The sequence below is a fragment of the Urocitellus parryii genome, chromosome 7 (genome assembly GCF_045843805.1).
Source record: "Urocitellus parryii isolate mUroPar1 chromosome 7, mUroPar1.hap1, whole genome shotgun sequence".
Lineage (NCBI taxonomy): Eukaryota > Metazoa > Chordata > Mammalia > Rodentia > Sciuridae > Urocitellus > Urocitellus parryii.
The window spans coordinates 17218609-17243460 of NC_135537.1; the positions used below are offsets into that span (position 1 = coordinate 17218609).

General features: G+C 38.7%; 1 protein-coding gene across 1 annotated transcript; it reads left to right on the forward strand.

Moving 5' to 3' along the window:
- The first annotated feature begins 289 nt into the window (after positions 1-289).
- Derl1 (derlin 1) lies at positions 290-24607 on the forward strand. Its single transcript, XM_026406677.2, has 8 exons — positions 290-669; positions 10862-10973; positions 14100-14164; positions 15364-15390; positions 16001-16096; positions 17554-17606; positions 19178-19288; positions 22429-24607. The coding sequence occupies exons 1-8, from the start codon at positions 517-519 to the stop codon at positions 22565-22567; spliced, it is 756 nt and encodes a 251-aa protein (XP_026262462.1). The 5' UTR covers positions 290-516; the 3' UTR covers positions 22568-24607.
- The last annotated feature ends 245 nt before the right edge of the window (positions 24608-24852 follow it).

Sequence of the window (24852 nt, forward strand, 5' to 3'; positions counted from 1 at the left end):
CCCAATGTCTAGAACCCTGCCTGAAATAAGTGTCCAGTGAGTGAACAAATGAGGACCTGGTCACGTTTTTTTTCCCCTGCCCCTTTAAATATCCTCCAGGCGCACCGATTTAGGATTACTACTGGGGGCAAGAACTAGGTTAAGAGCCTTCGGCCTCGCCATTGGTTGGAGCATTTGCTGTTGCTTCTGGCAACTAGTTTTCTCCCAGGCGTGTGGTCGTCTGGCTCCGCCCCGGAACGCCGAGCCCCGGGCCTGCAGTAATATCAGCGCTTGCCCTTTAAGCCGCGGGACGTCGGGTCACGTGATTCGCGGCGCCGGAAGGGGAAGTTTCGTTTCAGAACGCTGCCTCGCTCGTCCGAATTCGGTGGCGCCACGTCTGCCGGTCTCCGCCTTCTGCACCGCGGCTTCAGCGGCTTCCGCCTCGACACCTTCCACTCGCTGAGCCGGCCTCGTAGTGAGGGTGCCCGCACGGACAAACCCGCGGCTGTGCGCATCCTGGCGACTTGAGAGGCCAAGATGTCGGACATCGGGGACTGGTTCAGGAGCATCCCGATCATCACGCGCTACTGGTTCGCTGCCACCGTCGCGGTCCCTTTGGTCGGCAAACTCGGCCTCATCAGCCCAGCCTACTTCTTCCTCTGGCCCGAAGCTTTCCTCTATCGCTTCCAGGTACTGGCTGGCTTGGGGAATGGAGACTACAGGCCCCAGACAGCCCCGCGGTGGCGGGGCGGGCGGCGGCGTGTGTGTGCGCGCGCCGGGCCTGGTGGGATTTGTAGTGCGTCCGACTCCAGCGGTTTAGGGTGGAGTCTTGTGGGCCCCGGGAGGCCCTGGGGCCAGAGCTAGGGCTTGGATAGTTGGAGACAGGGTTTGACCTGGTGGAAAAGGACTACCTTCACCTGTTGAGTAAGCTAGCGCTTCCCGCTCTCCGCGTTCAGTGAAGGAGGCAAAGTCAAGTCAATGATAGTTGTCAGTCTCTTGGATGGCTGATTATCAGACTGGGTTCACCTGGTGCAGTACCCTCTGACCTACTTCTGTCACCCACGTGGTGTCACTTAATCTGTAGTGTTCTCTGGACCAACTTCTAGCTGAGTTGTTGTCATTGATTTTCTTTCCTCTCCATAGAAATGAGCTAAGGTTAGAGACAATGAGTTTATTTATCTGCATTTCCCCCTGGTTCAAACTTAGAATGTTACATGCAGTAAATCAGTGTGTTGCTAAAGCTCGGTCCTTGTCCCCAGTGCCAGTCCACTAACGAGATCACGGTTTTGAGAAAAAGGAAAAAGGTTTATTGCTTTGCTAGTAAAGGAGAAACAGAGGGACTCCTGCCCTAAAGACTGATTCTGCCCATCCGCAGGAATACGGAGCTTTTATAGAAGTGATTCAGAGAAAATGAGATTAGGGAGGAGAGATCAGGAAGAAGTTTAGGGAAAAGATGATCAGGGAGAAGTTTAGGGAAAGTAAGATTGGGGAAAAGAAAGAAACATAAGTTTCAAAGCCACAAGGATATAATCAAAACATCAAGTAAACCCCTGTTACAAGTGTATGAAGGAATGAGTAGAGAGTAATTTGCTTCAGAAATGGAAGACCTTGTTATTTTCTAAGCATGAAGGAAAAAATCTAGAGTATCATTCCTGGTGAGAGAATGTCAGTTTCCCGGAGGTTATCTGTATTCACTGGATTCTGTGATTTAAAACTTTAATTAGTGGGACTGGGGCTGTAGCTCATTGGTAGAGTACTTGCCTCATACTGTGAGGCACTGGGTTTGATCCTCAGTGCCACATAAGAATAAATATATTGTGTCCATAAATAATAAAAAAATAAAAAAGCTTTAATTAATGGCAGTTAAGATTTCAAAATCTGAGATTAATTCCAGCAACACTGTCTTGCCTTCCTCCTCACTGGGTATTATTTCTTAGTCTTTACTACTTTTTCGTCTTTAAAATTTTTGAATGTTGGAATGTGCCACAGGGAACAGTTATAGACCTCTCCTGTACTCACCTCCCCCTGCAGCCAGGTGATTTCATTCAGCTTCATGTGTATGTAAGTAGAACTATCAAAAGCAAATATGGTATAAAGATCTTCAGTCCAGGTGTATCATCTAATTTCCAGATTTGTACATCCATTAGACTTCTGGAAGTCACCACTTAGATGACCAATAAACATCTCAGTCACACTCAAGGTGCCCCAAACCAAATCTTCATTTTCTCTTTGCTCTAGAAGTAAATAGAACTCTATTATTAAAGGAGCGTAAGCTAATAGTTGTGGAGTGATCCTCCTTTTTCTCTCATACCCCACAATCTGCCAGGAAATCCTACTGATTCTGCTTAAACATATTTTCAGAATACAACCCTGTCTTATTTTCATTTGCAAGCCACTAACTTTCTAACCGTGGTCCTTGCAGTCTTTGGACAGCTAGAGGAGTTCTTTTAAAACTTAAATAATGTTGTGTGAGCTTTCCCAGAATCCTCCAAAAACCTCTAGGTTGATGAGTAAAATCCAAGTCTTTTCACTGACCTATAAAGCCCTCCACTGGACCTCATCTCATACTATTCAGCAACACCTGTTCATTAGGTGCCATAATGAGATCCTGCTATTCCTTTGACATCTAACTAGATTCCTCCTCAGTGCCTTTGCATGTGTTATTTATCTGCTTGAGGAAGGTAACCATGGCTCACTTGTTTGGTTCCTTATATCTTTCAGATCTCTCCCCAAATGCCGTCATACCAGCAAGGTCTTCTTTGATCGCCCTACATAAAAGAGTACCCTTCCTTCTCTCCATCTCCTTTACCACCGCTGCCCCCCCCCTTTTTTTTTGCTACTTATTGAAACCAGAGTTTGAGACCATACTGAATTTTCCGCTAGTTGGTGGGTGGGGTTTGTGTAAGCTGTTGGCTTCTGTAGCTGAGAAAGCTAACTAAAGTGTTAGCAGCTAATCAAGGCAGGGGATGCCTGCAGGCTCCTGCTTCTTGGGGCCTCTCACTCAATCTCACCCCTTATTATTTGTTAATTTGCTCTCCCTAGAGAGTAAAGTTCCATTATGAGAGCCAGATCTCTCTCTCTTGTCTACTACTGTCTTTGTCACCTAGAATAGTGATTAGCACATTGCAGATGCTTTTATGCTGGTTGAATTCATGGAAATAATTGGACGCTTGCTATGTGTTGGGTCCCCGGGGTTGTAATACTGAATAAAACAGAAAAGGTTCCTGCTCCCATGAAGAAAATAGAGAAAACACATATGATGAAGAATGTGTAATATTTGATGGACTATTGTAGAAAAGCCTCAGAAGACAGTTGAAGAATGTCTTTGGGTAGATCTGGGTCTGGACACTGCCTTCCAAAAAGAAGGAATAGTAAGTTGAAAGTCTTTGGGACAGGAACTGGGAACATAGAGAACATTGGTAAGCTAGTACAGTGACAGTCATGTGGTTGAGGACTGGTAGATAAAGACAGGGGAATGGCTAGGGATGAGTGCTGTAAAGCAAAGATAGGAAATAGGTTGGGGCTAGATAATAAAGGATTTTTTAGGACATGTTGAAGTTTAAGATTAAACTTTATATTATTTTTTATAGAGCTGGGCATCAAAATCAGGCCTTGTGCATGGTAGGCAAGGGCTCTACCATTGAATTTTATTTTGAGGGCACTATGAAGTCTGGCAGCCTGTTAAACTAAGGACTGACAAATTGCCTTGACTGCCCTATGGAGTGGACTTGATGTGTGGGGAAGGGCTAGGTAATGGGATCAGAAAGAAATGAAAGGAGGCAAAAGCAGTGGTGATTAGGACTAGGATGGCTGCAAAAAGAGAAATTGGATGGATTTGGAGTTGGAATGGACAAGATTGCCACAGAGTGGATGGTTGAAAGAGAACTCAAAGATACCATTGTTTTCTTAGGAACAACTGAGTGGATACTTGGGGAGGTGCAGAGATTGGGAATGTTTGGGGAGGTGCACATTTGGTGTGTGTGTGGTGGGGAGTATGGTTGAATGATCATGCTTTGGCTGTTGTTAAGTCTTGAGATGCTTTTTAGGCACCCAAGCGGACATGTCAGATAGGCAGTTGTTTAGAAGAATATGGTTCTAGAGCACATATGTGCACATTACCCAACATGACACCAGACACAAAGTGCACAATATGTACTCTTCAACAGTATTGCGTACTGCTCTGTTGGCAGAGTACATATTGTGCACTTTGTGTCTGGTGTCATGTTGGGTAATGTGCATACATGGGGAGTAGTGGTTTGTAAGTCATTTTGTGAGAAGGACCTGTCAAAACTGGCTCTTTGACCCTTGTGAAATTTTGTTCACTTATACCTTATACAGTAAGATTAGTAAAATATTTGATAGAAAAAAGCCTTTCTAGCTGGGCGTGTTGATGCATACCTCCAATCCCAGCTACTTGCGAGGTTAAGGCAGAAGGATCACAAGATTGAGGCCAGTGTGGGCAACTGAGGGAGACCCTGTTTCCAAAAAATTAATAAATAAATAAAAGAGGCTGGGAGTGTAACTCAGTGTTAGAGTACTTGCCTAGCATACGCTCCCTGGTGTGTGTACACACACACACACACATCCTTTCTAATAGGCTGCAGGTGTATAATGTTAAAAGTGGTGGACTAATTAGAGAGTTGTCATTCATTCCACACCTCCATGATTTTCCCATCACTCTTGAATTGTTTCTCCCAGGCTTGTTATCCTGAGACTGGGATAACAGGCAGGCAGGTTGGTGCTCTGGTGGAAGGACCAGCAATTACACCTTGTCTGCTTCCTGCTACTCTTGCCCATTCTCTTGCCCAGTGGAGGAAAATTTGCATGGTGCTGGTGTGTATGGACAGTGAGGTGGTTTCACAATTTCTGCAAGGCTCACTTTTTCCTTAGAAACTGAATATTGAACAACTTAAAAATTAGGAGAATGATTGATTTAGAATTATGCATTGTGATGGAAGTGATGAGTTATTTTTCCTCCTTATCTAAAAGTTTCCTCTGTGTAGCTTGATGATTTGGAACTCTGAAGTTTAAAATTATTTTGCTAGTTTGGATGGGTCAAAACAGGTGTATGCTAAGAGTCACTATATGGTTGTCCACAATTTCTCCCTATTTCTAGTCCCTCAGACTAGAAATCAGTCAAGTAGTTCATAGTGATGAAATGTCTTCATTATTGATCCTTGATTACAAGAGAGATGACAATTTCCTTCTGCTCTAGTGTTTTCTGAGATTGTCTCCCAGGGCTGCCTGTGTTGTAATACTTCTTTCTTTGGGCATTACCCCTCCTTATATGTGTGTTGTGCTTTTCCATGTGTTATCTTACTTCCTCAATCATCCCGATATGAGTGTTAGCCCATTTCATACACAACTGCAGTTTGGGTTCTCTTTCAGGGAGTTGAAGATAGAGCTAAGTTATCTTACTTAACTACTTTGCATGATATCTACCAAATAATAATGAAGTGTTCAGCAAAATGTTTTGGAAGGTGATATCTTCCAAAGCAGTTATAGCAAATTATTTTTCTTTTTTTGTTAGAACAGAAAGACCAAAGGGTTTCAAGTAGTTAAATCATGGTCTCAAAGCACAGCTCAGCTCCTTACTACTTGTGAACCCTTGGATAAGTTATTTATCCCATCTGAGCTTCAATTTCTTTACCTAAAAGTGGGGATAATGCAATAATAAATTAACTCAGAAAAGAGTTAATTAACTCAGAAAAAGACTCCATTGATTATATGATGCTTTATCAATTTTAGTGCAGCTTTTTTTGGGAGGGAGTAGGAATTATATTAAATAGGTATATTAATTGTAAGACACATCTTAATTTCAGAAACACAAAAATAGGTAATTTCAAGGTGAGGAAATAAGTTATTCATGCCTCTGTTAAATAGAATACATTGGAAATGTTTATAAAATGTCAGTATGTAGTCTGATAAGCAGGCCACTCAAAAAATAGTTGCCTGTTTTACCTAGGAGCTGATAAGGAACTCTGCCTTACTTCCTTCTCTCCATGGATAGTAAGACTCTAGTTTTAATTTGTAATTGAAATAGAAATATAACTGCTGGATTATTATCCTATTTTTTGTCTCCTTAAAAGCATCTCAATTTGTAATGTGGAGATGAGAACTCTCAATTTCTCTAATTTGTTTCCAGGGATAAGAAATGATGCCAACCAAGTATGTGATTCAGGCTCGTGTTTATATTCATCAAGCTTTTGCTTGTGGCATCACATGTAACTCAGTGACTTGGGGAGAGAGACATTTCGCATAAAATAGAAGGAGAATGAACTTTGTAGGCTGAATGGAAGTAGCTTCAAGGTTTGAATTTAAAACTGTAGTAGTTAGTGTTTTGGTATGAATATTTGAAAATCTGTCCTTAGCAGTTTTGTCCACATGAGACATTTCTACAGTGGTCTGTAGATAAGGTTGCCCATTGGATCATGGCTTAAATTTTTACTTTATTGTTACAGTATGCAAACAAGAAAGTGTATTGTATATTTGAAGCTTGTTGAGTTTTCCAGAACTTAATACATGTATTTAGCCAGCATCCATATCATGAAGCAGAATATTACTAGCACCCTGAAACCTCACTTTTGCAACCTTCTGGTAGTAACTCTTACAAGGATCACTACTCTCTTGACTTTTAATAGAAACATAGATTGTTTTTGTCAAGATTTATACTTTCTGTAACTGGAAATACACAGTGTGTAGTTATGGGTCGAACTTCATTTATAAATGGTGTGGTGGAGAGTCACCCGTATTGTTGTAAGTGGTTCTAGAGGCTCATTCTCATAATTCCAGTGTGTTAATATATTATAATTTATTTAAATATTCTACCGTTCCTTAATGGATCTTTGAAGTAGTTTCCAGTTTGGGCTTTTATGAACTGTGCCACCATGAACATTCTGGTACATGTCTTTGTGAACCTAGATAATTCTTGGTGAATATAGGCATGCTTTTCTGTTGAGTATGTATTGAAAAGTAGAATTGATGGTTGCTAATAACTTTTTTTAAACCCTAAATTGATTTTGAGCACCTTTCATTAAAAAGAAAGGAAGAATGGAAAGCTTCTTTTATTACTCATCTAGTTTGTTTTAAAAAAAGAATGCCAGTTTGCTAACATCGGTATTTGGCACACAGGTTCTCGTCATCTTTCTTGTCTTGCTTGGTGACCTATGTAGACTTTTCTTAATCTCAAACCGAATGATCCTTTTTAAAGTTCAGAAAAATATTTGCTTTTCATACTTAAAAAACCCCACTCTGGGCTCTGGATGGCATTTGTAATTATCTTAGCAGATTATTTGGGAGATTTTAATACAGGCATGGCTCAAATTATAATTTTAAAGTAATACAAAAACAATATTAAGTCTAAGTCTTTTAGATCAATGAAAGCCAAGTATAACTCAAGGGTAAGCTTAATGAACAGGGAAGAGAAATGAGGTATTTTGACAGACACTGATTTCTAAAGAACAGGTGCACACTGGCTAAAAATAGTGTTGTGATATCAGCCTTAGAGAAAATGTAGTCAGAAAAAAACCTTGAGATTTTTTTTCTTAAAATTGGGCCTTGAGTAACTTATAGGAATATGGGGGTAGCTTAAATGTGATTTGTAAAACCCAGGTCGGTGGGTGTCTCCTAAAACATTGTGATAGTAACACCCGCATACTTTTTTTTTTTCTTGTAAACAAAGCACCATTTTAATCTGCTTTCTTAATTCAGGCTTTTACAAACCCTGTAAGATAGGAAGGCAGAAGTCATAGGACAAATGTCACTGAGAAGATGATGAAAGCCGGTTCGCAGATCCAGTCTCTCACAGCCTCATAGGCCAGAACTTGCTTCTGGTCTTTACTCTTAGTGTTTTTCATAAACAGGGAGAATGAATTTATAGGTTTACTCTTAGTTCATTCCAGGGTTATCCCAGTATAATGGTACTGAACATTTTTACTAATTATAATTATACCTCATTATACTGTGTTATTTGTGAGAAATGTTGCAAAAAATAGGGGTTTAGTATCACAGATTTTGGAGTCAGACTGGGACAGAATACTATTTCTACCCAAAAGCATTGAAGTAGGGCAAGTAGTAATATATGCTTCTCCTTTTACAGATGGAAGTTGAGTCTGAAAAATGGTAGCTTGTCAGCAAAAAACTTAAATTCTGGTCTTATTTGCAGTGCTCTTTTCATTAGACTATACTGTTTATATGATAAAGTCATGATCAAGTCTAAATGATTTTAACCTATTTTGTTTTACTGGTTCAATATGGGAAAGTTTTTGGAAAGTCCCTTTTGGGTATGTGCAGTGTGTTTTCCCCCATGGGAAATTTAGCTCTGAGGATTACCTTCCTACACTTGGAAAATGTAACTTCCCAACTCTGTGTCTGGCCATGCCCCGTGACTGATAGCCTCCTTTCCAGACACACCTGAATTGTTAGTGGTGTCTTTCATTCATTGTGGTTTTGCAATTTTTGGGGATTTTATACCAAGACCAAATTTCCCCTCCCTCGTGTCAGGTCTTGCTTCTTTTGACATGGTAGAGTGAAAGCCAATATCATGCTGACATTAAAAACTCTAGGAAGGCCATCTATTTCACCGTTATTTAATATTGTCCTGGAGTTACTAGCCAGTGAATTTAACAGGAATGAAAAAAGAAACAAAATTTTATGTATGGATAGGGTTGTATCCTTGGAAAACCTGGCTTAAGTGGTTGAATATAAAAGGAGATGGAGATAGCTCTATAGAAAACTAAAAATTGTGAAAGAATTCTTGGCTGGGAATTTTTAAATTTTTTTTCAGTTGTTGATAGACCTTTAATTAATTAATTAATTAATTAATGTGCGGTGCTGAGAATCAAGCCCAGTGCCTCCTCACACATGCCAGGCAAGTGTGCTACCCCTGAGCCCCAGCCTCAGCCTCATTTATTTGTTTTTGGTTGATATTTTCTACATATATATAAAGGTGAAATTGCTGTTGGTACATTTATATCTGCAGATAACATGATTTTGTTTAATTCATTCTATATTTCTTTCCCTTTCTCATACTTCCTCCTTTTACTCCACTGATCTTTCCTAAATATTTATGTTATCCGCACGCCTGTAATCCTAGTGGTTCAGGAGGCTGAGGTAGAAAGCTTACGGAGTTCAAAGCCATCCTCAGCAATAGCAAGGTGCTGAGTAACTTCCTGAGACCCTGTCTCTAAATAAAATTACAAAAAAGGCTGGGGATGTGGCTCCTTGATAAATGGCCCCAGAGCTCCAGTCTCCAGGGGCATACCCCCAGGGATCCACCTCCTTCAGCCTCACCCTACGGCCTATAGTTATCACCCAGTTAAACCTATCAGGGAATTAATGCACTGGTTAGATTTAAACTTTCTTGCATTGTCTCTCACACATGAGCTTTTGGGGGATACCTTAAGTCTAAACTATAATACAGGGTCTCATTAAGTTGCCAAGGCTGGTCTCGATTTGTAATCCTCCCACTTTAGCCTCCTGAGTTCCTAGGGTTGCAAGCATGCACTACCATGCCCAGTCTAAAATTTTTAAGTCATGAAAGGTGCTTAATTTTTCTCATAAAGCAAAAATTAATTTTCAGATTTGTGAATATAAATTACTAAATGGTGAGTATGTGGGAGAAGACAGGCACTCATCTGCATTTTAGAAGGAAGTATAAATTGATCAAACACTTCTGTAGGCATTTGGCAATATCTACCAAAATAAATGCATATGTCTGTTGATCTAGCAGATTGATTCACAGGAATTTATCCTGTATGTATGTGTATAAAAAGGATAGACAAGAATATTCATTGTGGCAATTTAACAGTTTAAATGAAGTTTGGATGTACACATAAGAGAAATACTGTGAAGCCAATAGAAATATTTTTTCAAGGGAATAAAACAAGGTTTAAAACAGCGCAGTATCAAGTAGGATGAAGAATGAATAATAGTAACACAAAAGACTGATCAGTTGTTTGAAAAAATGGCAGACCGTATGTATGGGACACCCAGACATAACATAGACTCTTGTATTTTTTGTTTTGGGGAGTATTGTTTTTGTCACATTGCATGTTTAGCACGTCAGTTTGAAATTAAGAAATTCCTGGGGATGTGGCTCAAGTGGTAGCGCGCTCGCCTGGCATGCGTGCGGCCCGGGTTCGATCCTCAGCACCACATAACAACAAAGATGTTGTGTCCGCCGAAAACTAAAAAATAAATATTAAATTCTCTCTCTCTCTCAAAAAAAAAAGAAAGAAATTCCTGTTTTGCGTGTACCTTTTGAATATCATCTTTTTAGGACAGTTTGTCATCCCAGTATATTCTTTTTGTAAATAGAGGTACTGTTAGAAATGAAGTCTTTGTAACCCACTTGGCCTCTGTTGACTGGAGATTGAAAGTAGGGGCGTTCTACCACTACCACTGAACTACATCCCTAGCCCCTTTTATTTTTTATTTCGAGACAGGCTTTCCCCATGTTGTTGAGGCTGGCCTCAAACTTGTGAATTTTCATTTCTTCTGCCTTAGCCTTCTGAATGTTGGGATTATTACAGGTGTGTGCCACCACACCTTGCAGTAATTCATTTTGACCTAGGCTGCCTTATATGCCTGATTTCAGTAAAGACTAACCATATACTTCTATAGTATTTGTGGTTTTTTTCCCCCAACTTGTTTAGAAATAGTATGGCTTATTTTATAATGTCATTCAGTTGATTTGCAAATTGATGTATTTGTAATTGATATGAACTTTTCTTCAGTTGTTTTCTTGAATTTTATTGATGGTATCACGTTAGTAGTTCTTATAGAGGAAAATGCTTCACAAGGGTTAATTTTATTTAATTAAAATTAAAAAATTAACCCGGCTTAGAGAAACTAACAGCTGTGTTTATTTTGATCTGGACAGATTTGGAGGCCAATCACTGCCACCTTTTATTTTCCTGTGGGTCCAGGAACTGGATTTCTTTATTTGGTCAATTTGTATTTCTTATATCAGTATTCTACACGACTTGAAACAGGTATGTTATCCATAGTTTTATGTATTGTTTCTTTCTTAATTACTAACCCTATATTTACTTGGAAGAATTTTGAGGGCATTTAGCATTATATAAAGAGATGGCATGGTGATAGTACATGCTCTATTATGTAAAAATTCAAGCATGTACAAAAGTAGAGTCAAAAAATCACTGAACTTTTTCATTGAGATCAAATTCACATAACAAAATTCATTTTACTGTTTTAAAGTGTCCAGTTTAGTGATCTTGAATATATTCACAATGTTATTTAACTGTCATCACAGTTTACTTTCAGAATATTTTCATCACCCTCCCTGCTCAAAACCCAAAGCAGTTGCTCTTTATTCCCTGCTTCCTCCCAGTCTCTAACCACTGCTGATTTTTCCGTGGCTTTTACCTATTTGGAACATTTCATATAGCCTTTTGTGACTGGCTTCTTTCACTTAGCATGTTTTTTAGGATTCATCCATGTTGTAGTGTGTCATTATGAGTCCATTTGACCATCACTCACCTCTAACAAGTTTCTCATAAGCAAATATTATTTTATCTGTATCAGTGGCTACTCCCCCTTTGGAACAAAACACCAGAAATGAATGATATCATTTGCTTTGTATATATTTCAGTATTTACCTCTGAAATGTAAGGACTTAAAGAATAATCTTCGGTGCTGGGGTTGTAGCTCAGTGGTAGAGTGCTTGCCTAGCACTTGTGAAGCCCTGGGTTTGATCCTTAGCACCACATAAAAATAAATAGATAAAATAAAGGTATTGTGTATAAAAAAAAAGAAAGAAAAAGAATATCCTAATGTTATTTATATTTTTTTGGCACCAGGGATTGGACCCAGGGGCACTGAGCCACTGAGCCACATCCCCAGCCTTTTTAATTTTTTATTTTGAGGTAGGGTCTCACTAAGTTGACAAGGCTGGCCTTGGACTTGCCATCTTCCTGCTTCAGCCTCTTGAGATTATAGGTGGGATTATAGGTGTTTCATACCTGGCAAATACATGCCTTTCAAAAATACACCTAATTTTTAATATTATTCTACCTGAATAACATTTAAGAAATCTGTGGATTAGTAGGCCTAGTTTCTTAGAAATTGCCCCCTCTTTCCCAGTCATAGAACACTTTGAAATGTTCAGGCTGAGAGTTTTTTTTTTTTTTTTAATTAATATCTTCATTGAGATACACACTTGCTTGTCTCTCTGTTCTACATCTACATTGGAAAATTTTTTGAAAAAAAAATGAGTCTGTATAGAATTTTCTTTGTCATTATTTCCTAAACAATGCAGTATAATAACTATTTGTATAGTGTTTGCATTGTATTGGATACTGCAACTAATGTGGAAATAAAGTACATGTGTTTAGGCTATATGCAAATAGTATATACCATTTTTTTATATAAGGAATTTGAACATTTGCAGATTTTGGTATCTGAGGGGGGTCTTTGAACCAATCCCCCATGTATACTTAGGGATGAATATAATTCACATATCACACAATTCATTCAGTAAAGTATACAACTCAGTGGATTTTAGTATTGTCATGGTTGTATAAACATTATTATAATCATCTTTTTAGTGGTACTGGGGATTGAACTCTGGGCTTTGTGCATGCTAGGCAAGCACTCAAATCATTGAATTACACTCCCAGCTCTTTTAAAATTTTGAGATGGGATCTTGCTGAGTTGCTCCAGGCTCACCTTAAATTTGCAATCTTCCTGCCTCAGCCTCCCAGATAGCTTTGAGGTAGGTGCCACCGTGCCCAGCTCATAATCAACTTTACAATGGTCTTACAAATGGGATCATTACGTGGCCTTTTGTGACTGGCTTCTTTCACTTAGTATAATATTTTTAAGTTTCTTCCATGTAATATATATTAGGAGTTCACTCCATTTTGTTTATCTGTTCATCAGTTAATAGACATTTGGCTTAGATTAATTTTTTGGTTATTAAGAATAACGCTGCTGTGAACAGTAGTATAGCAATGAATTTTTGAGATCATCTGTTTAGCCTTCTTATTTCATGCACAAGAAAACTGCTTGGAGCAGTTGTGACATGACCTAGAAGTCACGGAGTTATTTGTGATAGGATAACTAGAAATGGAACCCAAGTTTACGTACTCCCCATTTTCTCTTTGCCATACAGCCTCATGTTAATATTTTGACAAAATGTTTGCCACTTGCATATTTTTCTGCCTGGCTAAATTGGTTAAGTATATAGCAATGTTGGCTTATTTATGAGGTTTCTGATTTGAACTACAAGCCTGCAATTTGAGACCAGTTAATTGTAAATTCCCACTTGTAAATATGCCAAATAACATAGTACTATAGTTGGTGTGATTATAATATCTTAACTATTCAATCTAAAGAATCCTTAAAAATCACAAAGTGAAACTATATCAAAGAAGCACAGCTACAATTAAAATTCAGAAATTTCAGTAGACTCTCAGCTTTGATTCATCACAGTGACTCTCTAGCATGAAGCATCATTAACACTGTGGCTGAAGAAACCTATTTTCTTTTAGATATATTCTTCTGCTTTTCTAACACTTTTTTTAAGTTTTTTTAAATTTTTTAATATAGCTGGTAAAATATGGAAGGGAGGAAAGGTAAGTTTTGAGCTAGAGTGACCTAGTTATTGTGTTTCTTTTCTCTGCTTCTGATTAGGAATCATCATTAGAAGAGTTGGTCTGTTAATTATGCTGCCCAGTAATAAAACACAGCCTCATTAATGGTACAGTGATAAGAACATGAACTAGTAGTTAGACTTCACTCACCTTCCAACAAGCCATGTGATTTTTGGTCATGTTACTTTATTTCCTCATCTGTAAGAAGAGGGTCATAGGTCTTTCCATCACACCTCACAAATGCAGTGTGAAGAGTAAGTCAAACTGTGGAAAGGCTGGCTCTCACTTTGTGTCCCTTTCTCCCTCATGTCATTTTCCCATACTGGAATATAATAAGTTCTGTGAAGACAGAGACTGAATTCTCCCAGTACCCAAACTGCTGCTGGACAAGTGGTGATATGTGTGTCAAATAATAGTGGTCACAATAGTGAGCTGCCAGTGTAGTTGTGCTTAAGTGTTTCCCTCTGTTCTTAACCATGACATTTGGCTTATTTTCATTTCCAGGAGCATTTGATGGGAGGCCGGCAGACTATTTATTCATGCTTCTCTTTAACTGGATTTGCATCGTGGTATCCTTCAGTGTTATTTTGGGCCAGAAATGAACCAGTTTTTTAAGGTTTTGAGAAATAGTATTCTATAAAATTTCAAACTATATAGTTTTTGCATCTTTGTTTACTACAGTTAATAATTAAGAAGAATAATTGAAGTTCTTCTAAAAAACTGAGGTAAATCATTTAGTCCTTAAGTGATGCATTTTCTTGACATTGCTATTGTGGGGTTTTTCCACATTTGGTTGAGTTTTATTACTGTTCCTCCTCCTTGTTCTCAGTTCTCTGTGTTCTCATGGGTGACAGCTTGTTGACTGAAGCACAAAGAGATTCCGTGCCATGAGACAGCTTTTGAAATCTGTGGTTCTTATCAGAAAATTAATTTGCAACAGCAGTGTTTTCTGACTCCATTGCTGTCCTTTTGGGGTCCTGAATAATAATTTAGTCCCTCTATAGACTACCCATCTCTGGATACAATCCGTCTCTGCTTTATATCATCCACAGTTGCAGTACCCTTCCAACTGTGAGGCTTTTACAGATGGTAAAAGTAGCAGAAGGGACTCCATGGCTCAAGTCCTGGGCAGAGTTGGTGGCTCACAGTTTCTGTTGGGCTCAGTCTCTGTTTAAACTTGGCCAAGAGCCAGAAAATATAGGACTTTGGATACCCTTTCCTTTAAGGAAATGAAAAAAAAAAGTTTTGGACTTCATCCATGCTTTAGAGCCATGAATGTGAGTAGAATCATTATTTATTTCAGATGCACAGGCATCTTTATCCCCTGCTTGAAGGAGAGATACTAAAACACAAAGGCAAGGCACAGAAAAGAGACACCAGATGACTAAGTCATGCTGAGGCTGTTAACTTCTATTTCTCCTTGAAGTATAGTCTTATGGAATATTCATGATGAAGATTTGAAACTTTGTGTTCTTCAGTGTTTTTTTTAACCCATTAAGTCCCAGATTTTCAATTCTATGAATATAAAAGTATTCAGACATTATTTCAAAGTTAACATAAGTGGTATATTTGTCACTCAGTTTGTTTTATAGGTGTTCCACATCTGGATTGATGGCACAAAATGGGTTAAATAGTCTGAATAACAGAAAAGCATTTTTCTTCAGAACATAGGAATGAAATGAACTTTTAAATGGGGGATAATAACCAGCTCAGTCTTGATGGGTACAGAAAACTTTTTTATATCTGATCTTTAACTGTTTAAACCAAGATTACTGGCTTAGCAATGGATATGCAAGTAAGTGTCCCTTTAACTATCTATTTGCCCTTTTATCTATTTAGACTTACTACTAATAGCCTTTGACAAGTTAGAATTAATATGAGCTGTGTGGTTAATTATTATTTTTGAACTTACACAACAATGATAGATGTTGTATTTTGAAGATCTTAAGTCTGCTAAACTTTGAAGCTCCTATATGAGTTACTGAAATTATTGCTTTTTTGCTTATAGTTTCTTTCATACTATGTTTGAATATTGAGAATAATGTTTATGTAGTATTTTCTAGGCATGTATGATGGTTTCTATTTTTTAAAAGTTGAGGTTATATGGTAATTAAGCTTTTTTTTCAAATAACACCTTGACTCTGATATTTAAATATAATTGTGTTGTATTTTACTATATGTCTAAAATATATAATTATATTGTATTTTACTATAGAGTTTTGTAGCATTTTTGTATGATAAATAATAGGATCGTTTTGGAATTCTAATCAGTTGAATTTCTTTTGTTTTTTTGAATACCTGTGAGAAGTTTTTTGGAGGGGAGGAGTAAAAGGCATAGTAGATTTGTATTAACCCCCTTTAAGTGCTCTTGGAGCCTAGTTTTTAAATGTTGACTTCTTTTGCAGTTGCTGATGATTCCTCTGATCATGTCAGTACTTTATGTCTGGGCCCAGCTGAACAGAGACATGATTGTATCATTTTGGTTTGGAACACGATTTAAGGTACTTTACCTTAGTTGGAAAAACTTCCTTTTCATTTGTCTTTGCAGAAATCTCTTCAGCCAAGAGATGTACTTTCTGACTCGTCCAGAAGAGGTCACTGCAGAGCAGTATACCATAGGCAAGCCCCTTTCTCCCCTCTGTAGCCCAGCTCTCAGCAGACCCAGAGTCCCTTGTTGACTATTGTTACTTCCCCATCCCCTTTGTACTTCAGGCTGCTCAGGGGTATGTATGTCCCTGATTGATCTCGTGCGTGTGTGTGTGTGTGTGTTTTAGAAGGAAAGCTACCATGTGAAACTTGCCATTTAATATCTGTTCTTGGTTGGGGATGTGGCTCAAGCGGTAGGGTGCTCGCCTGGCATGCACGGGGCGCTGGGTTCGATCCTCAGCACCACATAAAAATAAAATAAAGATGTTGTGTCCACTGAAAAACTAAAAAAATAAATATTAAAAAAAATTTTCTCTCTCTCTCTCTCTCTCTCTCTAAGATCTGTTCTTATCACTCTCTCTCTGTTATGTGCTTAACACTTTAGTGGAAACATATTTTTTTGTTTGCCTCCAAACATTTCCCTTTGTACCTGTTCTAACAATGTTTCACCTGTAACATCTTTTTAAAATTTTTTTTTTCATATTTTTTCTTAAGTTTTAGGTAGACACACATTATTTTACATTTATGTGGTGCTGAGGCTCGAACCCAGTGCCCCGCGCATGCTAGACAAACACTCTACCACTGAGCCACAACTCTAGCCCCACCTGTAACATCTTTTTGATACCCTTCCTCTTGTAAATTCTACTCATCTGAGACCGATCGTATTTCTCAAGTCTCCTGCCTGTAATTAATTAGTCTTGGCCTTGGGCTTTTGTAGTGCTTTATGTTCCTGTTATAGTATTTACCTCAAAGTTGCCTTAAAGTTATTAATGTATAAATAAGCCTTCCTTTACTAGTTTATGGCGTTCCTTGCAATGCCCATAACCTTTGGTGGGAGGTCTTGAAGTTGATAGGGGACTTAGATGTTTAATTCATGTGGAGAACTGTCACTTGGGAACATATTAGTTAAAGATATTAATGTATAATGATGTAAAAATTCAAGGTAACTATTTGTAGTAATTCATTGGTTGGAATCTTAGTGTGTTCTGTTATAAATTGTGTTTTTAGTAGCGTGCAAAGATACTTGTCTACTTTCTGAAGCTCTTCCTTAATATTAATTCAGCAGGACAGGAAACTGCATCTGAACTATCTGCAACAAACTCTGATCTTCTAGTTACAAATAAGACTCATTTTCAACAGGAAGTTTTAAAAGTATAGTAGGAATGATGATAGAGTGATCTGAAAAATTTTGTAGTGACCTTCCAAAGGATTTATTAAAGCCCTTATGACTATATTCCTCCCATTTTAGTCCCCATAGCAGCTTGTCCTCCTCAGGTGTGGGTATTTATGTTTACATATATTTTTTTCCTAGGCCTGTTATTTACCCTGGGTTATCCTTGGATTCAACTATATCATTGGAGGCTCGTAAGTGATAATTGGATTTATTTAATTGGAAACTGATCCTTGGGAAACTTCCATTCATCTTTATCTTTTTCGAATTTAATAAAATCCTAAAGAATCTTAATATTGATGTATTATAACCTTAAAGAATAGTTACATTTTGATGTAATTGGTTAAATTGTAGGGTGATTTTATTATGTTGAACATTGGGTGGTTATAATTTTGTTAGCTTATCATTAGACAGTGTCTTCTATATATTGTGTTTGAATAAATATGCATTTCCTAATTGATTATTCAGACTAAGCAAATGTAGTATTAATTTGTGTCTGAGATGACTCCTATAAGAGCTCTCCGTAGACTTGCTGTGTTTTAAGGCATTTCTTGAATGCCTTGGAAACTGCTCACTGTCACAGAAGTGCAGATGAGAAGTAGTTTTGTAAGTGGTTTGATGGTATAGAAATTTAGGCTAAGCAAGGTCAAATATCAAGGTGCAGCTATTTTAAAATCTCCCATTTCTATTCTTTTATTTTTTTGGTATTGGGGATTGAACCCTGGGGTGCTTTACCATTGAACTATATACCCAGCCCTTTTTATATTTTTTATTTTGAGACAGGGTCTCACTAAGTTCCTTAAGGGCCTTGCTGAGTTGCTGAGGCTGCCTGAAACTTGCAGGCATTCTCAACCACCTGAGTTGCTGAGATTACAGGTGTACAACACTGGCCCAGGCAAGATCTCCCATTTCTAACACTAAAAATATTTTCTGAGAGTTTAATAGAATTTAATGGTATGAGTTCTTCATGTATCTGACACATTTGTTCTGTGTGATTCTGACTTCTGCATGTAAATTGGGAGAAGTGAATGAATTGAGCAACAGACTGTTTAGAGCTTTAACATGTTCTGAACATGATAAAGCTACTGTCCCCCACCTGGAAGGGGAGAGTTGCAGATATTGATTGCAGAATCATGTTGCAGGTGAAGACAAAGATATGTAATAGTAACAGTGGACCCGTAAAACCTTGGGGTAACCTCTGTGTAAACCCTGGGAAACCTGGAGTAGATTATTTTAGGATGAAGGGTGTAGGTCAGCTTTCCTAAGGAGTCTGTGTGGTATCTTACACTCAAGGATGCAAAGCAAGAGAGAAGCATAAGGATTCCAGGATGGGGGAGCTGGTGCTTATCAGCCATCTTTTCCTCACTCCTATTCTTCTCTCTTGGTAGACTATATAGTTGCTTGTGTTTTGCAGATATAGTATTCATGAAAGTGCTTAGAAGCTTGCTTTGCAGCTTTCCCAACTCCTAAAGCAGGAAGTAGCAAAAAAAGTATTTTGAGAAGAGGCTGAGGCTTGAAAGAGATGTCAGAGGGGCTGCTGGCCTAGAAGAGTAGCAGGCCACATTGGTTCAGCAGCCTGATTTTCCCTCTCCCTCAGAATGCATTTGTCACTCAAGACTATAAAAGGACCTATTGTAGAGCTGTCACAGACTCCTGGGGACTGTAAATGGGCTGAGTGAAGGTGCTCTTCCTCTTGCTATTAGTTAAAACTTGGTGCATTTCCCCTTATTGCTCGAATGTCTTTAATTTGACTCTCTGTTTGCAGGGTAATCAATGAGCTAATTGGAAATCTTGTTGGACATCTTTATTTCTTCCTGATGTTCAGATACCCAATGGACTTGGGAGGAAGAAATTTTCTATCCACACCTCAGTTTTTGTAAGTGTTTTCTCTCTCCCCATACTTCCCATACAATAGTCGTACTACCTTTGTTCTCCCACGCCCTAATAAAAGCTCTGTGGAGAGTTAGGTTTACCTCCTTGTCTAGTAGAGCAATGTCAGCCAATAAATGACTTACCCTGTCACAGTCACAGGAAGCCAGGCATTGGAGCCACGGCCCATTCTCCTTCATGACACCCCTGAAGGGATGTCTAGGTTGAGACATGAGATGATGACTAGGTTGAGACATCACAGAAAGGGAATCAGCTCTGCTGAGAAGGCTGAGATACCTGACGCAGCTCCTGGGAGTGAAACAGTGGGCAGGGGGTGGGCAGAGGAACAGGATGACAGTGGATCTTTCCTTGGAGAATCAGTTTAATTCATGATTTCCACTGAGGAAGGGGTAAGTTAGTTCTGGTTAGCAATTTTAAACTTTTGTATATTTTACATTACAGAAAGAAAAAGTAGCACTATTGGAAGTTAAAATGAGAGACGTGAAGTCTGTGTAGTCACAATCCCTGTGTTCCTTCTTTGTCTTAGGGTTGGTTAAAAGTGAGGCAGCCAGGGGCAACAGCTCTTTGGGTTTGAATGTCATTCACCTGGTATACTAGTTTTGATATTGAAAAGTTACTTAATAAAACCACCAAACTTCATTTTGTAAGTCGGTAAAGTGAGGGGCTGTCCCGTCTCAGGACTGGATGAGGTAAGACGCACTGCTGGGAACACAGCACAGGTACTTAGTAAATAAAAACCCTGTGCTGGGTTCCTAATGTTGGGGGTGGGGAGGGGTTTGACGAGCCCAGAAGAGACTCTGACACACTTGAGCATGTAAGTAATGTGGCCGTTCTGTCAGTGAAGTAAAAGGCTGTTGAAGCAGGGACCAGTTAAATCACCATCTGGGTGTCACAGTCTGCCTGACAATCACGCCTAATCTCATGTCAGGGATATGCAGTAATAGCTTGCATTTAAAAGCTAAAAAAAACCCAGCAACAACAACCTTTTGCATCTTGCTCATTTTAGTGTTTTGCAATTCTGTCATTCTTTCAAGGGGTTTGTGGGGGCAGCAAAATGGGAGTAGGTCTCCTCCATCTCCCTTGTACAGGTTAGGAATATGTTTGTAAAAGACTTTATTGTGAACTGTAGTAAACAGAAACATGTAGTATTGTTGCTATGGGTTTTTTGGGTTGTTTTTATTGTTTTGTTTTTCCTTTAAGAGAATCAAAAGAAACTTCCTTCTCTTCTGAGCCTTGGATTGCCTTCAGGCCAAAAAACAAATGACCAATCTGCTTTCTAATTATCAAAGGATATAATAGCAGCAGGTTTGGTTTTCTGATCTAGGTTTATCAAGTAGAATGGCAGATGCATCAATTAAAAAGCTTGTACTTTGGGGGGCAGCCAGCAGTTATTTTACTTTAAATGGCCATACGCTGAAGTAAGGGCTTATAGATATTTCTTAATAATGGACAACAAAAGTGTACAAGATTCTAAGGACAAAATTGGTAGCACCCTGTATCCTGTGTTCCACTTGAGCTTTCTTTCTTAGTGAAAGCCCTTCTGTTAATTTTTGCATAAAGATCAGATGACAAAATGTAGCTCCTTGCAAAAACAGTAACTGCTTTGAAATTACCATAAATTTTTGTTGATTATGTATAATTGGGTGTCTTTTTATACTAATTACTTGCATTTAATTTCACCATCCGATTAAGCAATGGAGATGGCTTCCATATTGTTTTAGAGTAAGTAGCAAAGCAGGCAGCCCTAGCATTGCCTTTTTCAGGTGTTTATTTTATTATGTATATTATTGTATCAGATACAATATTGTATCAGATGTAATAGACGTCCAGAACCCAGCACTTCGGAGTACACTTTGATTTAATGGTAAAACTGTATTTGTTTTACAAGAGTTGAGTTGCTAAGATGATCAGTATTTTGCATTCCATTTAGAAAAGCAGTTATATCTTCTATATATAGTTAATTCTCTGTGTAAAAGGAGTGACTGTGTTTTTTTGTGAAGGAGCATGAAGGCAGGGTCATACAACAAATGAGGACCAGTGTCATCTACTGCTGTTAGCAGGCGTCTTCATTATAGTAAGGAGTGAGTGCAGGGCACCAGCTCTGGAGTTGGGCTGCCTGGGTTTGAATCTTTATTGTCATTTTCAAAGAACTTCAGTCTTGCCCCAGTTTTCTCCTTTATAAAGCAAGGCTGATAGTAATGTCCTCCACATAGGGTTGTTGTGAAGACTGGGTGGATTTATAAACTTGCAGTCCTTGGTGTAGTTTGAAGGATAAGGTCACATAGTAGCTGCTGTAGTGTAAGGTTGTACTTGTCACATTTCTTTTGGAAAGTCGCCTGTCAGAGCTTGCTGTGGCTGCCAAGATGGCTTTAAGCACGGTAGCAGTTCATATTCTTTCAAGCAAAATTTAAACATTAGGATCTGATAAGTAGAATAGGTTTAAACATTCTCAGTTTACTAAAAAGGTAAGAATGGGAAATAATGGGAAAATGCTATTGAGCATAGGCGTGGGTTTGTTTTCTTAGCTGTTTGGTGACTTCTGATTTGTTAATTTGTAAAGTAAGAAATCATTTAACCTTTCTGGATTTCAGCTTCCCCACTGTCTGGGAGATAGGAAGAAGGTGCTTGAGGGACAGATTATGAGTACAGCCCTAAAGCCTTCTTTCCCATTTGGTGGAAATGCTGTGCAGTGCTCAAATGCAGCCCGTGGATTTGTCCTTTGCAGTGAATTAATTTTGTTCTTTGATCCAGTTAGATCCATATTTAGATATACCAAGATGCTATCAGTCATTCTTTCTAGTTGTTGGGCTTGTGGGTGTAATCTTTTTGTTTCCATACTGTTCTGCATGAATACTTTTATAGTCAGTTAAAAAAGAAATTGTTTAGAGTGTGAATTTAACTGAAAGCTTGATAAAGTTAAGAAACATGAAAAGCAAGTGCCATCTGTGGTCAGGGCATTGAGCTAGGTGCTGAAAAAGCAAAGTTAAATAAGGCATTGTCCCTGGCCTCCTTCACCATGACAGATGCCATGGGAACACCCAGGAGAGGGAGATGTGCCGAATGGTGGGGTATTCTGTGGAAGTGACTTTCTTCTCTACTCTGCCTTTGTTTCCCCCGTTTCTTCAGGTACCGCTGGCTGCCCAGCAGGAGAGGCGGGGTGTCAGGATTCGGTGTGCCCCCTGCTAGCATGAGGCGAGCTGCTGATCAAAATGGTGGAGGTGGTAGACACAACTGGGGCCAGGGCTTTCGACTTGGAGACCAGTGAAGGAGTGGCATCTGGCCTGCCCACCAGCCGTTCCACTCAGGCAACGTTTCTTCCCACTGCTGGGTGCGCTTAACAACACGGAGTCTAGCTAACGCTGTTGGACCTGACCCACACTGAATGTAGTCTTTCAGTATGAGACAAATTTTTTTAAATCCTGAAGGAAAATACAAGTGTTCCTCAAGTTTCATGATTCTCATTCAAGTCCTTACTGCTATGAAGAACAAATATCAACTGTGCAGATTTCAAAACTGACTATTTTTTTGGTGTGTTTTCTTCCTTTTCTGTCTGAATAATGGGCTTTAGCGGTTCCCAGTCTGCTGGCACCGAGTTGGGCACCTGGGGTGGGGTTACCAAATCCTGTGAAAAGGATTCTTGTCTCTTTCTTGCACACACACCTCCCTTCTACTTTTCCCAATCCCCTAAAGTTTCAGCTAGTGGGGTTGCCCATAAAATGGTTCTGCCTTTGGCAGACTCTTATTTATTGACTTTGCCAAGGCTTGGTAAAAAAGAACTTGTTCACAGTTATTTTCCCCTTTGGTGGCAGAACTGTGACAATAGGGAGAATACTGAAGCAGTGGATAAAAAACTTTCTTAGCTTTGGGGATTGTGCCAGCCTGACAGCCACAGCAACCATTAGCCACCTCTTCAGGTGTTCTTAATGAAACACCACGGAGTCAGGATGGACCCATATTGCTATTAATGAGGGTTGAGGGTTATAAATAGGCAGTTTTCTAATTAAGTGATCAAAATTTTAGTGGAGTTGCTTCTAACACAGGAGTTCATTTTAAACTATGGTGAACACAATCTTTTTGTGTTTCCTCTGCAGGGCATATTGGCTTTGTGTACCCAGAGTCATTGGGTTGTTATATAGGGAGGTTTCAAATCACATTGGCCACAGGGAGATGCTCCCTTTGAGAGGCTCCTGGGCATTGATTCCATTTCATTCTTATTCTGGATGTATGTTCATTGAAGTGCCCTATTAAAATTGTCTTTCTTTTTTTTTTTTTTTGCCCTTTGCCCTTTCTTCATCAAGTGTTTCAGTTAATTGTGAGAAAAGTGCAGCTCTTCTGTATGTAAATCGTTTTTTAAAGCTAATATAAGCACATCTAAGTGAATCACTCATAATTTGAGGTGTAATGGCTTTAGAGTCATTTGCATTTGAAGGTCTTTATTATTTTTTGAGTCTGGAATATACAGACAGTGTGAATCAGATCAGCTTGAATACCCACGACGACTCCTTCATAGGTGAGCTTTTTCCTTCAGAGCTCGGCTCATCAACAAATAAAAGTTTTTGTAGGCTGCAGTGTTTCATAGTTTGTTTTTATTCTGAAAGCAGACAGCTAGGAGCATGGTGAGTGGCTGCCATACTTTGAGTCAGCTAAAAAGATTTTAGACATTTTGATCAGCTTCTTTTCAGGAAAAGTACCTTAACAGTATGGCTCCTTCCCCCATCCCCATTCTTATAAAACTGTGATGTGTGTTATAATAGGAAATAGGAGTTTGCAAAGAGCTCCTCATTTTTAATAAAGTTTGTGTGTACCTTTCCATATTTAATTTATATGATAAAATAGTAGGTGGAGAGAGTCTGCACCTAAACTGTCAAATGTCCTGCTGTTGACCTGTGGCCACAATAAAATTTAGTTGTAAAGTTTTAGAAGCCATTACTCCTATTATATCGCTTGGGCACTCACTGCAGGAGTGTGTACGATTCTAATGGTAAGTGAACCAGGGGTTCAGTGCCCCCATATCAACCTATTTGCTGAGAGCAGTAGTTTTTCTAAAGGTCTATAAGTTTTTGGAATTCTTCAGTTGAAGGCAAAATGTACTTTGAATGAAATTTTATCTCAAACATAGGAAGCTGATAATTTGCTTGCCTTTGATGGGATTACCTATCTTTCTGGGATAATTTTACCAAAATAAATTAGTTTTGACTTGGCAAGGTAAGACATGACAGTGGATTCTCTTTATGAATGGAAAACAAAAATCCTTATTTTGTATAGATGGTATCCCTTTTTGTATCTAATCCTTTTTATTGGTATAAATTGTAAATTAAAATGTACAATTTGAAGGTTGTCTGTGTTAAGTTTCCATATCCCTTTTGTGCTCTTTTAGACATATAGTTTATGTCATCAATTTTCTATTGATGATCATTTAGTTAATATCCAGTTTTTTTGTATTAGGGGGACACAGCAGACCCTTTTGTACATGATTTTGTTCGCATGTTGGAGATGCACAATTCCCAGGTTTTCATGAAGCGGATGCTTCTGAATTTTGGGTTAGGAGTC